General features: G+C 47.9%; 1 protein-coding gene across 1 annotated transcript; it reads right to left on the reverse strand.

Annotated features, from left to right (window-relative positions):
- Positions 1 to 51: 51 nt before the first annotated feature.
- On the reverse strand, positions 52 to 12300 carry xirp2b (xin actin binding repeat containing 2b). The gene is made up of 5 exons (XM_086124541.1): positions 11891 to 12300; positions 11709 to 11797; positions 2472 to 11493; positions 1482 to 1612; positions 52 to 1394 (listed from the first exon to the last, which is right to left on the reverse strand). The coding sequence occupies exons 1-4, from the start codon at positions 11943 to 11945 to the stop codon at positions 1521 to 1523; spliced, it is 9258 nt and encodes a 3085-aa protein (XP_085980667.1). The 5' UTR covers positions 11946 to 12300; the 3' UTR covers positions 52 to 1394; positions 1482 to 1520.
- Between the last annotated feature and the right edge of the window lie 3176 nt (positions 12301 to 15476).

The raw sequence follows: 15476 nt of genomic DNA on the forward strand, positions 1-15476 counted from the left end.
AGTAAAATCCAACAGGACACAAAAGAACAAAACAAAACATTTATTGCCTTTTGATGAACAATATTGTAACTGAACCAGCCTGAACGCTTCGACAAATTCAGGAACGGACTACAAATTCAAATTTCGGCAAATTTAAAAATTACAACTTTTATTTGCAAAATAGGATACAACTGTATTCATTTCACCAGTTTGGATTGGACATAATGTACACTTGAATAAAGAAAGTAATTTGTTATTTCGTTTAGTCGCCTGCACACCAGGTGCCAAAATATTCTGCTAATCAAAAAAAAAGAAACTGCTTGTGATTATAATTTTACCGAGAAGAGACTGAACTGTCAAATAGAGATACAAAGCACAATTCCTATATATTTTTTTAATCCACATGATGGAGGGAAACTCATTGGATCCATATATGTAGAGAGGAACCCATTCAGGGACAGTGGTCACGATATCGCGTTATCAGGTTACAGGGTGCATGAAAGGGTTAAATTGACTAGGAGGAAAATCTACCGGTAATTTCACAATCGCCACAGCCGTAAACAAATCGATTTTGGCCATGCCTGTCAATTATTATTAATAAACTATAAGCTAGTATGATCAAAAATCCAAACATACGACTGTCTGTGTCCTATGTGTTGTGTTGTGTTATTTTGACTTCAAAATGGCGCCTTTCAAGCAGCTCCTATATTTTGTTGTTCTACTTCTTCCTTTCATAACTTTGCTGCTGTGAATTGGGAATTTCTCCATTGCGAGACTAATAAAGGTTTTCTTATCTTATCTTATATAACGAATCTTGTCACGTCCGCATCCTCCAGCTTTCAACACTTGCGCGTGCTTAGCCGCTAACGCAACTTAGCATCCTTGCTTCGGAACAACGTACTTCTCATCCTTTCAATCATTGAACTTCTCTCATTTATTTCCTTCATTGGAGCTTAGCGAGTATTTTTTAAAAATTTTCGACTGATGGGGAATGAGTTTACAAGACACTTCTTGGAACGGTCTCTCCGTGTTGCTGTCGAATGAATTGGGGCGAATCGTCTCGCGGGGGCCACTGTGGTTTGGCTCGTTGAATGTCTTCCTCTATTGTAAAGGCTTTTTGGGGGGAATCGGCCTGCGGGGGCCAAACCACCGGTATTTTGCTGCCCTGCGCTTTGTTCTCATCAAATGCTTTTGTTGCTTCGATCTCACCGCGCTGCGTTTTGTTCCTGTCAACTGAACTGAGGCTGCTTGCCGAATATCTCCATTCGAGTTTCCGGTCTGGTGGGATGGATCCGCCACTTGCTGCGGGAGTTTTGGGGCCGAGTTGGTTATCGTACATCCCTTTGGACTTGAGGAGTTGTTTGTAGTGGTGCAGACAGAAGAAGTGTCCGTGGAGAGAGACGTAATTTCCCAGGCTGCGATAGACAAATGGTTATCTTCCATTTAGCGCGGCATGAAGCGTGTCATTTGAGGACGGACGTATTTATTTATTTTTTTATTACCTTAGTTTGCTTTTGCATTGCTCACAGAAGAAACAGGACTTATGGTACTTTTTTCGGTCCACCATCCATCCATCCATCGGGTAAACCCTCCTTCGACACACTGCGCAAAGCTCCGACTTGGGAACTCGAGCCTGTTGGGGAGGGGCGGAGGGGAAACAGAAACAAAACGGGAGACTCTTTCAATTGTCGGCCAACATTGTTCAGTCTAATTTGTGTTTGAGCAGCGTTCTGAGAACATGCATAGCAAAACATGCGTGGCTCGTCTGCAAATTTCAACAAAATGCAAAATAGGATGTCTCACGAAAACAAAACAAAACAAAAAAAAAAAACAACTAGCTATGTGTAAGGTGACCTAGCTTGTATTTTTGATCGAACCAAGGTTGCCCAATAACACAAACCAAAATCCAAAAATAATTTTTGCGAATGAACTAAACCCAAAACGAAAAAGCTTTTTAAAAACAGGGACGAACTGAAAATGTTTATTGATTTAATGATCTGAAAATAATATTTTGGTTGAGTTTTTACTGGCACAATACTGACCGTTTTTTGTTGTTTTTTTATTAATCTTGCACACATGACATTGACAAAAAACAAATTTAAACTAAAATTAATACTAAAACTAATAAAAACAAACACAAATTGAATAAAACTACTTACATTTGAAAAAGAAAACTCAAAAAGAAAAAAAAACTAACTATGATGAAAATGCCAAAACTATGATAACCTTCTATTACCTGTGGAATTATTTAGTTGTGCTAAAAACGACGTGGCTAAGCAACCCAAAAATGGATCGAAATCTGCCCATGATGTGTGACGATATCTTGCGGGATCAGGATGTAATCCTAATCAGAGGATGAAATAAATGCGCAGTCCACATAATTTGGTTAGTCGGTTGTTGTTGGGGTTTTTTTTCCCACAAAGCACAAGCACATTCTCCAGCCATGCCCGCCTCAGCGTTTCCTCACTGCTCATGCGTCCCAAATTCTTTACCGGAGACAGCAGTTGTCCGATGAGACGCCGCTTGTGACGCGGTCACTTCCGAAACGGCGTAGCCGACGCTTTTGCAAACCGCCTCGCTCTCGTGGCGGGTCTGGCGAACGTTTGTCCGCAATTTTTCGCCGGCGTCTTCGGCACGGCGGGTTTGCGTCGGTCTCGGCGGCGCCGCCACTTTCCTTTTCACCGCGTCAGCATAAGAGAAAGGAGCCGGCTGTCTTGACGCGCTGCCAGACTGCTGACTGACGCTTGTCGTCGTGACCTTGCTCCCCAGGACATCAACGCTTGAGAAATGCTCTGTGATTGATTTGCTCTCAGAAGGGGCTGATGGATCTGTCCGGACAATTTCGAGTAGATTTTCATGAGGAGGAAGGGCAGAGCTCCGCTTTAAGCCTCCCTGCATCTCAGGAGGACTCTCCAGCTTTGATGTGTCGACCGACGCTTCCCGTCGGCTTGACGCCGGCTCCTCCCGAACTCCTTTCTGCTCGTCGAACGAGAATATTTGCTTGCCCGTTTCAAAAACATTCTTCAGCGCCTGAATGTCAAAAGCTGGCAACGCCCTTTCCGAGATGCGATCTTCGCCGTGGTTTTGAAGCCGCTCCGCAAATGGGCGGAGCTCCTCGCTGATCGCCGTTTTATCTGTTGATTCAAATTGAATGACGAAAGCTGAAAAATCCGCTTTGGGTGGATCTTCTTTTTGTTTCCACAGATTTTCCTCATCGCTATCCTCCGACTCTGGGCCGAGTCGTTCGGGGATAGCGATCGGTTCCTTCCGGATATAAAATTTCTTGCTTTCGGCCTTTTGGGCCTCTTCAAAAAACGCCTTCCGTTCTTGAAACGAAGCCAATGCCAACTCGGAGGTATCGTCAGCGACGTCATGACGAAGCGGCCGATTGACGTCGGAGTTACTTTGGGTTTCATTTCCGTCGGCGGTCGCGCGTTCGATCGTCTCGAGCGCGTTCTTTTCGGGCGGCTCGTCTGAGCTGCGAACGGCCTCAAGTTTGATTTGCCGATGGAATGACGCGGGCGTTTCCACGATTTCAGATTTCTTCTCAGATATCGGCTGCGGCGAGATTAACGGCGGAGGGGTGACGCCGCGCGAGAGCTTGGCCGTCGCGTCTTTAAGCCGCGGCAGGTTCTCGGCGCGGTCGAACGTCGGGGAGGGAGTGATTCTCGTCAGGCGGGACGTCGGGGTGTCGCCGCGGCGCGGCGGCGGCGTCGGGGGTGTGGCGGGCCGGTGGAGCAGCGTAGGTGAGGGAGTGACTCTCTGCGGCGAGTCGGTCCTACGAACGGATTCTATGGTGATAAATGTCGGCGAGGGGGAGCGGGTTCTCAGGGACGGCGAGGGAGATCGAAGCTCAATTGGTTTCTCTTTCCTGCCTTCATTGAAGATTTCGTTCGTTGTGTACCTCTGGACTTTTGAAGAGCCGGTGTTGGAAATGTTCGTCCACGCCGCGAGAGATTCCGATTCGCGCTCTTCCTTCCCGTCGCCTTTTGGAGCTCGATTGGTCTCTGGGACCGACCCCGCCGGTTTGCGAGGTCGCTCCGGGATCGTGAGGCAATCTGAAAATGTGCCAAGCCTCGTTTTCGAAACCGTTTTCATGCCCGTGATGTGAGGGGTTAAGCCCGACAGTCGTTTTTTCGGAGATTCCGCCATTGCCGCCGATTCATTTTGTTGTGACCCAAACGGCTCTTTCATTGGGTCCGTGCGACTTTCCTCCAGCGCCGTCACTGCTGTCTTTTTTGGCGATCCCTTCACATTATTCTGATGTGCTTTTACTTGCTGGGAAGTCGATGCGACTTCCACTTTGCTTTTTGTCATCGAGGCTTCTTGAACTTTCTCGTCTGTGGCACTGGTGTGAATTTGGGAAACGAGAACCGTTTCGTTGAACGTTTCCACGATGGCCGTCTTTGATTCCGTGCCGGCGTCTTTACTTAGACTCAATTGTGTCGCCCCTTTCGACTTTTTGGACTTCTTTTTCTTCTTTGGTGCCAAAGTTGCCGCTTGACTGTCAGCGACGTTGGTGGCGACATCATCGGCCGTCACCCGCTTCGATTCGGTCTTGATCTCTCTCGACTCACCGATTACTCTCGGCTCAGTGGAATTGGCCACTTTTACCTGCGCATTTCGCTCCTCTTCCATCTTTGCATCAACCTGCTTTTCCTGCTTATTGTCCTTTTTGACCTTTTGATTTGTTTTGCCCGTTGCCCAAGTCCCAATAGCTTCTGCTTTTTCCGTTTGCTTCAGTTCGTCAAAGACGGCGGCCCGGTTCTCGGTGACGGATCGATCGTCTCTCTCGGGCTGCGATTGGGATTTCTTGTCATTTTGTTCAGGTTTCGCCATTTTAACAAGGCCTCTTGAATGATCCGCGCTCGTTCTATCCGATGCCTTAGCGTTCCCTTTTTTCACATCTTTCTTCTCGACAGCAGTTCCTTTCTCAGCTTTTGCCAAATCAGTGACCGGAGTGCGAATGCGGTCAGAAGTGACAGCTTGAGTCGACACTCGGGAGGAAAGCGAAGCCGTTTTCTGTCTGGTGTGCGCAGTTTGTCTCGCGGCAGTGACGGAAGAGCTCTTCGGAACGGAGACGACCTCCGACGTCTCATTAGAAAGCATTTCCTGTTTGGCAGATGATATTGTGGCAGACCCTGTGAGGATTCTGTCGTGACTGATGCTGGCATTGCTCCGAACGGTTTTGGAGAAAACAACCTGCTTGGACGCATCACATGACGAGGAGTCGGAATTAAGCAGCGAAACTTCATTTTCAGATGCGGCCTGTTTGATTTCGGGCCCGCGATTTGTTTGCTGGACGTCTTCAGCGGCCATTACCTGAAGAGCCGCCGCAAGTGAGTCATTGCGGTACTTTTCCTCCGCTTTTATTAACGGGGTGTTGAATTTACTTGTTTTCCCTCTCGTCTGAGGAGGCGGGGAAAATCTGACAGGGGAGATGCAAACTTTCCTCGGGGGTCGCGGCGATTCTGGCGGAGGCGGGACTTGGGTTGTTTTCGATGTCTGTTTTGTGGTTGCGGACTGGCTGACCCCGGTTGTGTGCTGCGTTTCCATTTGAGGTTCAAGCTTTGGGACAGGAGACAAAGTCGGAGCTTTGACTTTCTTCACCAGCATCTTTTGGGCCTCTGCTGGTGACGCACGAAGCGCTTGTTTCGGTATTCTGTCTTGTTCAATCTGAGGTGGTGTTGGCGGCGGCGGCGGCGGCGGCGGTGATGGCGGTGGGAGTAAGTCCTGCTCATTGGTAGCCGGCGGCGGCGGAGGAGGGAGGTGATCAACATCAGGATCCGAACATGGGGGAGGTGGCGTGGGGGGAGGAGGAAGAAGGTCGATGTCGACCACGGGCGGAGGCGGAGGAGGAAGAGGCAAATCAGGTTCCGGCGCTTGTCTTTTCGGGGTGTAAAAGTCAGTTTGCACTTTTGTTTTGTTCAAGCGCGTCGTTCCCTTCGGCTTCAGATTGCAGAATTCCGTTTTCAATGTTTTGATGCCGTGACTTTGTGTTATGGTTTTGTGCTCCACGACCATTTTTGAGCGCGCGGCGGCACTCCTTTCCACGCTGCAAGCTTTGGATTGAACCGTTTTTGTTTCATTCGCAAGAGACTGACGACCTGCCGAGATTGCGGTTTTGATTTTTTGTGGGTTTCTCTCCGTCTCAGCATTTAAACTCTTCACTTGAGGCCTCTGCTTAACTCGGACTCTCCTGCCGAGTTTCCCTTTGGGAGTGTCACGCTGTGCCGTTTCCATAAGCGATTTCATTGTGCCTTTCACGTCACCTTTTATCACTTCTTCTTTCTCGAGCAACGTTGGCTCTTGTGTCTCATATAATGACTTAATCGACGTCTTGACGTCACCTTTCACTACTTCTTCTTCTTCAACGCTCGAGCTTCTTTGAACACCGGGAGAGGACGGAGGTTCCGTAAAGAGCTGTATTGTTCCTTTCACATCTTCCTGGACTATTATCTCCTGCTGATGTGTTTTCTTTTCAGACGCAGCATCTTGTAGACATTGCAGTGCTGTGTGAATGTCACCCCTCACGATTTCTTCCTTGGCCACCTCACGCATCGTCCGCTTTGCCGTCTCGAGAGATCTTAAGGTGGCCCGAACATCTCCGGACACTAGATCTTCCATGGTGGCTTCGACTTGAGAAGTGGACGATTTCTCGAGGGATTTCAGAGCTCCTTTAATGTCCCCGGGGACGATATCCGGCTTCTCGAGCTCCACGTGACGATGCTGTGCCCTCTCCAGACTTTGCATCATTTTGGGGACGTTGCCTTTCACAACTTCCTCTTTCTCCACAACAACTTTCTGGTTAGCCGACTCCGACAGCGAAGTCAAGGCAGCTTTCAAGTCCCCCTTGACGATCTCCACCTTTCGGAGACTCTCCGACGAGACGACGGGCTCCGTCATGAAAACTTTCGCCGTGTTGTGAACGTCGCCTGGTACGATATCGTCCACCGTGCGCTCGATTTGCGTTTGATTGCAACTAAGGATGACTTTCATGCCCTGGATGTCAACTCCGATGATCTTTTCTTTCTCAATAGTGTCAGATGACGCTTCATCTGGTTCTAAATTGAGTCGTTTTAGATAACTCAGGTCCCCGGATTCGATGCACGTGGAATAAAAATTGACGTTTCCTTTCTCCGTTTCATCTACGGTTATCCTCTTGGTCAGATCAGGCTGATCTGGGCTGCTGAGTCTTTGCAGGGCTCGCTTGATATCGCCTCTTACGACACCCTCTTTTTCAATACGAAGATGATCTTGCTTGTTCAGAAGGGAATATATGGTCATCCGTACGTCGCCTATCTCGTCCTCCTGAATGAGAAATCCGCGTTTGACCGGGCCGCTTTCTTTGAAAAGGGAATTGATGGCTTCCTGGATGTCTCCTCGGACGATTTCTTCCTTCTCGATACTTTTAGTGGTCTCCCGGTTGAAAAGCTGTCGCAGCGTCGAAGTGACGTTCCCCTTCTCTTGCGACTCAATGACCACCTGCCGCCCACGTTCTTCCCGTCTGTTCAGGAGGTTCATCATGACAGTGTGCAGATCCCCCCTGATCACCTCCTCCCGCTGAATCTCAGGAGCTCGCTGATTCATGAGATTGTATTTTGCCATGCGAACGTCCCCGATTTCGTCAGATTCGATGAGTATTCCTCTCGACGTCACCATTTGCTGACTGTAGAGCTCTTCCAGTGTTCCCTTGACGCTCTTGCCCAAGATTTCTGCCCGCTCCGCCTTCGTCTCGTTAAAGTCACCGAAAGGTGTCGTTTCAAAGAGCCACGTTGTCGACTTGACGTCTGCTTTGAGAATTTCCTCTGGAGCGTCGTGCGTCTCCTCGTCTTCGTCGACCTCTTTAATGCGGTCCAAAGGATTTTTCTCAAACAGCCAAACGGAATGCTTCACGTCACCCTTTTGCACCTCGTCTTTTTGAACGGTCTCGATCAGGTTTTCCGAGCTCAGGCTCCGTATTTGGTCAATGGACTGGGTCTCAAATCTCCATTTGGCCGACCTGACGTCACCCTTTTGTATTTCACTGATGTTGACTGTTCGGACGAACTCCTGCGACGTCGTATCGGATTCGAAACGGTCTTTATTGGCTTTGACGTCGCCCCCCTGAACGTCATCCACGGTCTTTACGATTGTCCTGTTCTCTTCCGAAATCCTATCAAGGGGCCGCGTCTCAAACTTCCACCTCGCAGAGGTGACGTCTCCTTTTTGCTCATCCTGCTGTGTGACAGATTTGATGACGTAGACTTCATCCGAGTCCTTGATGGCATCGAGGGGTTTGGTTTCAAACAACCAGCGAGTTCCGATGACGTCTCCGCGCGTCACCTCCTCGCTGGTGACCGTGGTGACTTCGTGGTAACAGCCCTCTTCGTCCCGAATGGCATAAAGAGGCTGAGTTTCAAAGAGCATCGTGTAATTTTTTACGTCACCCTTCTCTTCGTCGAGGCGAGCGATGGTTTGCGTCACGGACAGTTCCGTTTCAGACCCCGCTTCCTTAATTCTATCCAAGGAAAAGGTCTCAAAGATGAAGCGGCCCTTGCCTACGTCCCCTCCGTGTACGTCGGTAACCGTGCGGCTTGTCGGCGTTTCCTCTCGGCCATCGCGTATGGTGTCCACGGCTTGGTTTTCAAAGAGCCATTTACAGGCCAGCACGTCTCCTCTCTGAATATCTTCGCTCTGAACTCTCTTGAGACGCAGCATCGTTTCCTCCGACGTTGACGTCATGATGTCGGATGCGCCGCGTTCAAAAATGTGCTTCTTTCTTGACACCTCTCCAGAAGCAATGTCAATCTCTGTGACGCGCTGAAACGACCTGGCGTCCTCCCCGGAAAAAGTCTTGAGTTTTTCCGTCTCGAAGAGAAAGCACGCGGTTCTGACGTCTTTCCCTCGGATGTCCCCTCGATTGACGGCGGAGGCTTTCAAGACGGTTTCTGTCTCGTCGTGGATGGCGTCCAGCGCTTGCGTCTCAAAAAGCCACGTGCACGTTTTAACGTCCCCCTTTGGCATTTCTTCAGACTGATTTTCACTATTTATGTCCACCTTTTCATACAGGGTGTCCATTGGTTGTGTCTCAAAGAGCCACTTGCAGTTTTTGACATCTCCTTTCATCACGTCTCGATTTTCACTTTGGATTTCTTCGTCCTCGATGTTGCTGAAATACTTGATGGCATCAAGGGGCTGCGTCTCAAACAGCCACTTGGCAGACTTCACGTCGCCGGATTCGATTTCCTGCTTGGATACGCCCTTGATAATTTGGTATTTGTCAATGCTTTCGTCAAATTGGTCAATCGGCCGCGTCTCAAACATCCATTTGTATGTCGTTACATCTCCGCTCACCACCTCTTGGTGACGCACCGTTCTTAACTGGTGGAAGCGGCCTGAGCTGTCCTGCATGGCGTACGATAGTCCGGACTCAAACAGGTTTTTGTTCGATTGCACCGCGCCGCTTGTGACCCCCTCGACCTGGATCTTTTGAGACTCGTCCCGTCTGTTTAAATCTGTGCTCTCAAAGATATGCTTGTAGTTCGACACGTCCACTTTGTCGATTTCTTCCAAATCGATCGTCCGGATGACTTCCTTCTTTTCGTCCCGAATTTGCTCCAAAGGCTGGCTTTCGAATCGCCACGTCTGATGTCGAACGTCTCCCCTCTCCTCATCGAGTTGGACCCCTTTCTTCAATTTGCCAACCTCGGCGAGCTCCTTCGGCTCATCAGCCGGCGTCACCGTTTTTTTCAATTTGCCGACTTCCGCAAGCTCCTTCGGCTCCTCGGTTGGGATGCTTTCAAAGTACTGCCTAGCAGATTGCACACTGCCGGCAATAATTTCCTCTTTTGTCAAGGGCTGGCTGTTGGAGTCATCTTTTAATTCGTCCATCGGCTGAGTCTCAAACATCCAGCAGTTCCTACGAACATCTGCTCTGCAACTTGTTCCATCCTCCTGCGTGAGGTCCTCCTCGACGTTTACCGTGCGAGTTATCTCCTTCTTCTCGTCACGTATGTGCTCCAGAGGTTGACTCTCAAAGCGCCACTTTTGATGTCTCACGTCACCTTTTATTTCTTGGTTCAGCGGCGCCGTTTTAAGTTTTCCAACCTCGGGGCAGTTCTTCCTCTCTGTTTGAGGGCTGCTTTCAAAGAAGGTTCTTGCCGATCTAACATCACCCCCGACGATTTCATTAACTGTCTGAGTTGTGGCGTTTGGATCATCCTTCAGAGAGTCAATCGGTCGGGTTTCAAACACTAAGCGCTGTTTGCGCACATCCGCCCCCACAACCTCCTCAGTTTTTGAGCTCTCCAACTCAGAAAGGGAATTCAAAGTCTTGATCTCAAACAACCATCGGCCCGCTCTGTTCGTGTCTTCCATGGAGAGACTACACACCAGCTTAAAAGATGAAAGAGGTTTGTTCGCATCGAGAGGCTGGGTATCAAAAAGCCAACGTGACGCAATGGAGCTCTCCAGCTCCGTTTCAACTTTGTGCACGGATTTTATCTCCAGCATCTGACCGCACTGCCCCATGATGAAACATTCAAACCGGGTGTCAAAGGTGCTCGTTATGGTTTTCTCCTCATCATTGATTTCTTCCACGACCGATCTTAAACTCAGCAGATGGCTCTCATCGATCGTCTCGATGTGTCCGAGGCCTTGCGTGTACTTTGTGTCAATCATGTAAATGGTGGCGTTCCCGTCCTGTTCCGTAAATACCACCTCTTTGGTGAGCTCCTCTTCGTTGTGCAGCTTATTCAAACTGTGCATCGTTTGGGTCTCAAACAACCACGCCGCAGCTCGGACGTCCCCCTTGTGCAATTCGTTGACCTTGTTCCGATACTCCATCGAGTCGGCCTCGCGCGGCCCCAGTTCATCCATCGGCCTTGTCTCGAACATCCACGCCGTGCGCCTGACGTCCATTCCGAGAATCATCTCTTTCTCTGTGATCTTGTTTTTGTCTTCATCCCCGTCCAGAGATTCGTCCTTGATGGCATCGAGTGGCTTATTTTCAAACATCCACCGCCTGGCCTGCACATCTCCCGGTAGAATCTCTTCCCATTCGTATTCCTCGTCCGCTTCGTCCTCGTACACGTACGCTTGACTGACATGCTGGTTGTTGACAGTCCCGTTGTATTCATTATAGAACTCCTCTTCAATATTTTTCCTCACGCCGGGATGTATGTGCTTGTACAGACGTTTCAGCTCAGACATGCTCCTCTGTTTGATGTAAGCCTCTTTGCTGAGATGTTTGGCCGAGTTCACTGATCCTTGCAGATCCTCGGACGAGTATTGAGTGACAGGAATATTTTCAGTCCCCAACGATATTTGGAGTAAATCCGGCGGTGGCGGCGGAAGGTAATCAGTGTCGTCAATGGCTGGCGGCGGCGGCGGCGGAAAGTCCTCGTCGTCTATCTCGGCGTCGGGTATGTCGTCCGCCGCTTCGACTCCTGACTCTTGGTGCACCTCATTAGTCACCGTGTTGGTCTGGGTCACGTGGGAGGACCCCTTTGACCGATTGCTGTCACGTCCAGTCTTATTTCGAGAGCAAAAGTGACATTCGTAGATAGGTTACTCGAAAAGTCGCAGACAATTATTCCTTGTCATTAATTATGCCTTCAGTTAAAGCATGAACTGAATGACAAAAATCTTGAAAAGGTTTTTTTGGAACTTAATCATATTCGACCGTTATTATTGGACGGTCAAGCGAAATCTGTTTGTAAGTAAGTATGAAATGCAACTGATTCTACCTTCATTGGTTTGTGCGGCGCTGCTTCCTCTATGGTTCTTTCAAAGTGGGCCCTCAGTTCTTTGGTTGTGTACTTCGGAAATTCGTCTTCTGTTCATTCGCGTTGAAAGGAGAGTAAAGACACCCTCTATGAGCTTCGGAAGGATGTTGGGTACAACAAAACAATAGGACTCAATGCCTTACCTTCATTTTCATGGTTTTTATCACCGTATTGCAAATTATGGCCACTGTCTGACATCTAGAAAGAAATCATGATTAGAAATCACATTTTGCAACATTAGCCAATGAAAACTGTAACACTGATTTCAATGAATACTATCAGCGCATTGTGAGCTTTGTGAAAAACGAATGTTAGCCTCCTCGTACAAAAAGCAGCAATTTCATCGGACGATTTTTTTAATGGCACACGTAAAAGATTTTTTTTTTAGCCCATCTGCATGACATGTTATTAAACTCGCAAACTTTCATTAGACCAAACGAGATAGTCAGGTTGAATATTTTGATTGTTAGATTGTTCGTTGCTTTCAGGCCAGTCAATGCATTCAGAACACACATCTATTGGAGTACACCAGGCATAAGAATAACTTATTTTGTCAACAGAAGGATCAAAAAGTATCTGCCATTGTTTCTTGGTTGGATTGTAGCTGCTGACTGCTTGCGACCACCTGTTGCCCGCTGCTCGACTCCGAGTGTGACATTTCCTGCAATTGTACAAACAACGACAACGGTCGGCTGAGCAGCGCATACGGGTGTTAATTTGTCACAGTCATTCGGAAATAAATGAGTATCACTTCACTACTAAAACTCTTGGTCAATTATCACATTTTCAAATGATCACAACATTCCTAGGAAATCATAATGTCCCGTCACTGGCCTAATTATTTATTTATTTATTTATTTGTTTATTTTTAAACAGGCTCGCGGGCTACTCATGTGATTTAAAGTCAGTGAGGGGTCCTCCCCATTGACGACACAAGATGGTGGCAAGCCACAACTTTTAAGTAAAGCTCCTCAACTCACTTCAACATAGTCCCTTGGCATTTGTCTACCGTTGCATACAAATGTGTGACTTTGCTAATGCCGAACCGCAAATATCCAAAGTTTCCCTGTAAAGTAATTCAACATTCTGCACCAGGCCACCCGAGACTACCCGCCCGGATATGATATGTCCTTCGAAACAGAAAAACAAAACAAAACAAACAAAAAAACATGCCTCATTCATGCGAGCATCCCCCCCGGTGCTCAAGTGATGCGAGTCAGCTCCACACGCTGAAGTGTCATCATGCGTGCCAAGCTGAAATCAAGCAGGGACCCGACAGCTATCGCAATGCAGTATGACTTCTGTAGAGAGCGGCGGGATGACAAACAACATACCGTGCCACAAAAATAGGCAAAACGCTGTAAATGCGTGTCGGTGCAAATGAGGTGTCGATGTATCGCAAACCTCCATGTTCATTTTCAGAATAAATGGCATATTCTTGCCAGGCTCAACCATGCATGTTAGTGAGCTCAGTGAAAGCAAGGCATCAGGATTCCTGTCCCCGCTAATGTTTCCCTCTCCTGATTATAGACATCTCATTCACTTTCATGCAATAGCGCCCATAATTGGGCAAATTGGCCTCTAATATCTGTACCTGCACACTGCTGCGCTGGAAATGGAACTGGGTTACATGTGATGTGGTAGTAGAGATAGTTTCCTGGGTCGTAAATTGTTTCCTCACGCTGGCGAGTCCCCCAGGCACGGAACAGATCTCAGACTCCTCCATGACCTAATGAAGCAGGGAATATCATTAGCGGGCTCCACCTCACATAGAGCTCATCTTCAGCCTGCTAATCATGTCTGCAACCTTGTTGTGCGCGACGGACCGGTTTCAAGTCAAGAAATATTCGGATGCGTCGAAACAAATAAAAACAAGTAGGGAAAATGCAGCTCACCGTGACACTCCGTGTAGCTGCTGTAATTTGTTTCCCTTCAATTACCCGGTCACATTGAGCTAATGGGACACAATGACACCCAAAACTGGTAATTATGTACTGTCAACTGTTATTATGGTTTTGGTCGCCGTCAGAGCGGAAAATACCACTTGACAAAGACAGCATTTTGGAAATGGAAGCAAGATATTCAGTGCTTTTTGATCAGAGTACACGGGGCTAGCTTAGTGAGTGAAAACCATTTTCTCCTTTTTCCCTTTCTGAAGAATCTCTTCAAAGATGTTTGTTTTGTGAACTCACCTTTTGCTAGCTTACTTTGTATATATCAAGACAAGGTTTAAAAAAAAGTCACAAGTCTGTGAGCCTGATGGTTTTGCCCTTTGTGACATTTGTAAGCGCCGCCCATCACTCTGACAAATTCAAGCTAACTTTAATATATTACGATCACGCTGTGTTGAAATGAACCTTTGCCACCAGTTAGTCAGTGTGTCAATAGTTGGCGATGGAAATACGAATGACTCCCTACGGAGGCAGTTGAGTAGCTAACTAGCATGGCTAACGTCGGTTTGTTTTCACTCTGATGTTACTTCACAAAGCGGAGAAGAGCACAAAAGTAGCTGTACTCACTTTCTGAGAAATGAGCATTTTTACTCTTGCACTCCATTTGACTTTTATGAGGAAAAATTTTTTTTTTCACGTGTACATATGTACCCATGAAGCGCCATACGATGATGCAGTGAAACCACAACATATTTGCTCATGGTTATCACACCGACAGAATCTGTGTGATGTATAATTATAGCACGTGCCAGAGACAAGGGTGGAGAGGCACATAAAACTGTCTTTGTTTTGATTTTTGTGTTTTTGTATAAAACCTGATCACACTCTGATCAAATTGTTCAGTCTGCCTGTGTGGCCTGATACCAATATGACCATTTGTGACCGGATAATTTAGCCTTATTTATTTTCTCTGTCTGTCCAACTCGATCAATCCCCTTTCAAAATGCCAAGTTCCCTCTTAGCATTAAAAACCAACAAGTCGCAGGTTGACCACTGTCCCAGAACAGATTGTGGTTGACCTCATAAAGCCTTGAAAAGTGACTGCAACTTTTTCCTCTTTTCAGCACTCTCTGTATGAGCTGCTCAGTGAGAGTCTTGTTTCCTTCCTATTTATACCATCCATCCATCCATTTTCAGAACCGCTTGATCCTCACTAGGGTCGTGGGGGGTGCTGGAGCCTATCCCAGCCGTCTTCGGGCAGTAGGCGGGGGACACCCTGAATCAGTTGCCAGCCAATCGCAGGGCACACAGAGACGAACAACCATTCACGCCCACACTCACACCTAGGGACAATTTAGAGCGTCCAATCAGCCTGCCATGCATGTTTTTGGAATGTGGGAGGAAACCGGAGCACCCGGAGAAAACCCACGCAGGCCCGGGGAGAACATGCAAACTCCACACAGGGAGGCCGGAGCTGGAATTGAACCAGCTGAATTGAACACTGCACTGTGAAGCCGACGTGCTAACCACTGGACTACCGGGCCGCCCCCTATTTATACCCTCTCCTCTATTTGTACTGCCTCGGAAAGGCTGCTGACCCCGCTGCCGAGTCACTCCCCGTTGCCTGACTGTCACCACCTGCACGATGAACACAGCATGACAACAGCACCAATAAAAGGTGACAGCTACCTCGCAGTCAGACAAAAACATTACTTTAACCCTTCAAGGGACAGCGATTACTACAGTGGACAGCTTATCATGTTATCAGGTTGCAGAGTGCATGAAAGTGGTAATGACGGCTCCTTGCCGCTGAAACGCCCATGCGCAAAGTACCCTG

The sequence above is a fragment of the Hippocampus guttulatus genome, chromosome 11 (assembly GCF_054856545.1).
Source record: "Hippocampus guttulatus isolate MCC_2025c chromosome 11, RoL_Hgut_1.0, whole genome shotgun sequence".
Lineage (NCBI taxonomy): Eukaryota > Metazoa > Chordata > Actinopteri > Syngnathiformes > Syngnathidae > Hippocampus > Hippocampus guttulatus.

Bases quoted from the DNA above. Each gene is read 5' to 3' on its own strand.
- xirp2b (XM_086124541.1), bottom strand. From the start codon at position 11,945: ATGTCAGACAGTGGCCATAATTTGCAATACGGTGATAAAAACCATGAA. The intron at 11,798-11,890 runs GTAAGGCATTGA...GCGAATGAACAG, and splicing joins TAAAAACCATGAAAATGAAG to AAGACGAATTTCCGAAGTAC. The intron at 11,494-11,708 runs GTAGAATCAGTT...TCTCGAAATAAG, and splicing joins CGCCGCACAAACCAATGAAG to ACTGGACGTGACAGCAATCG.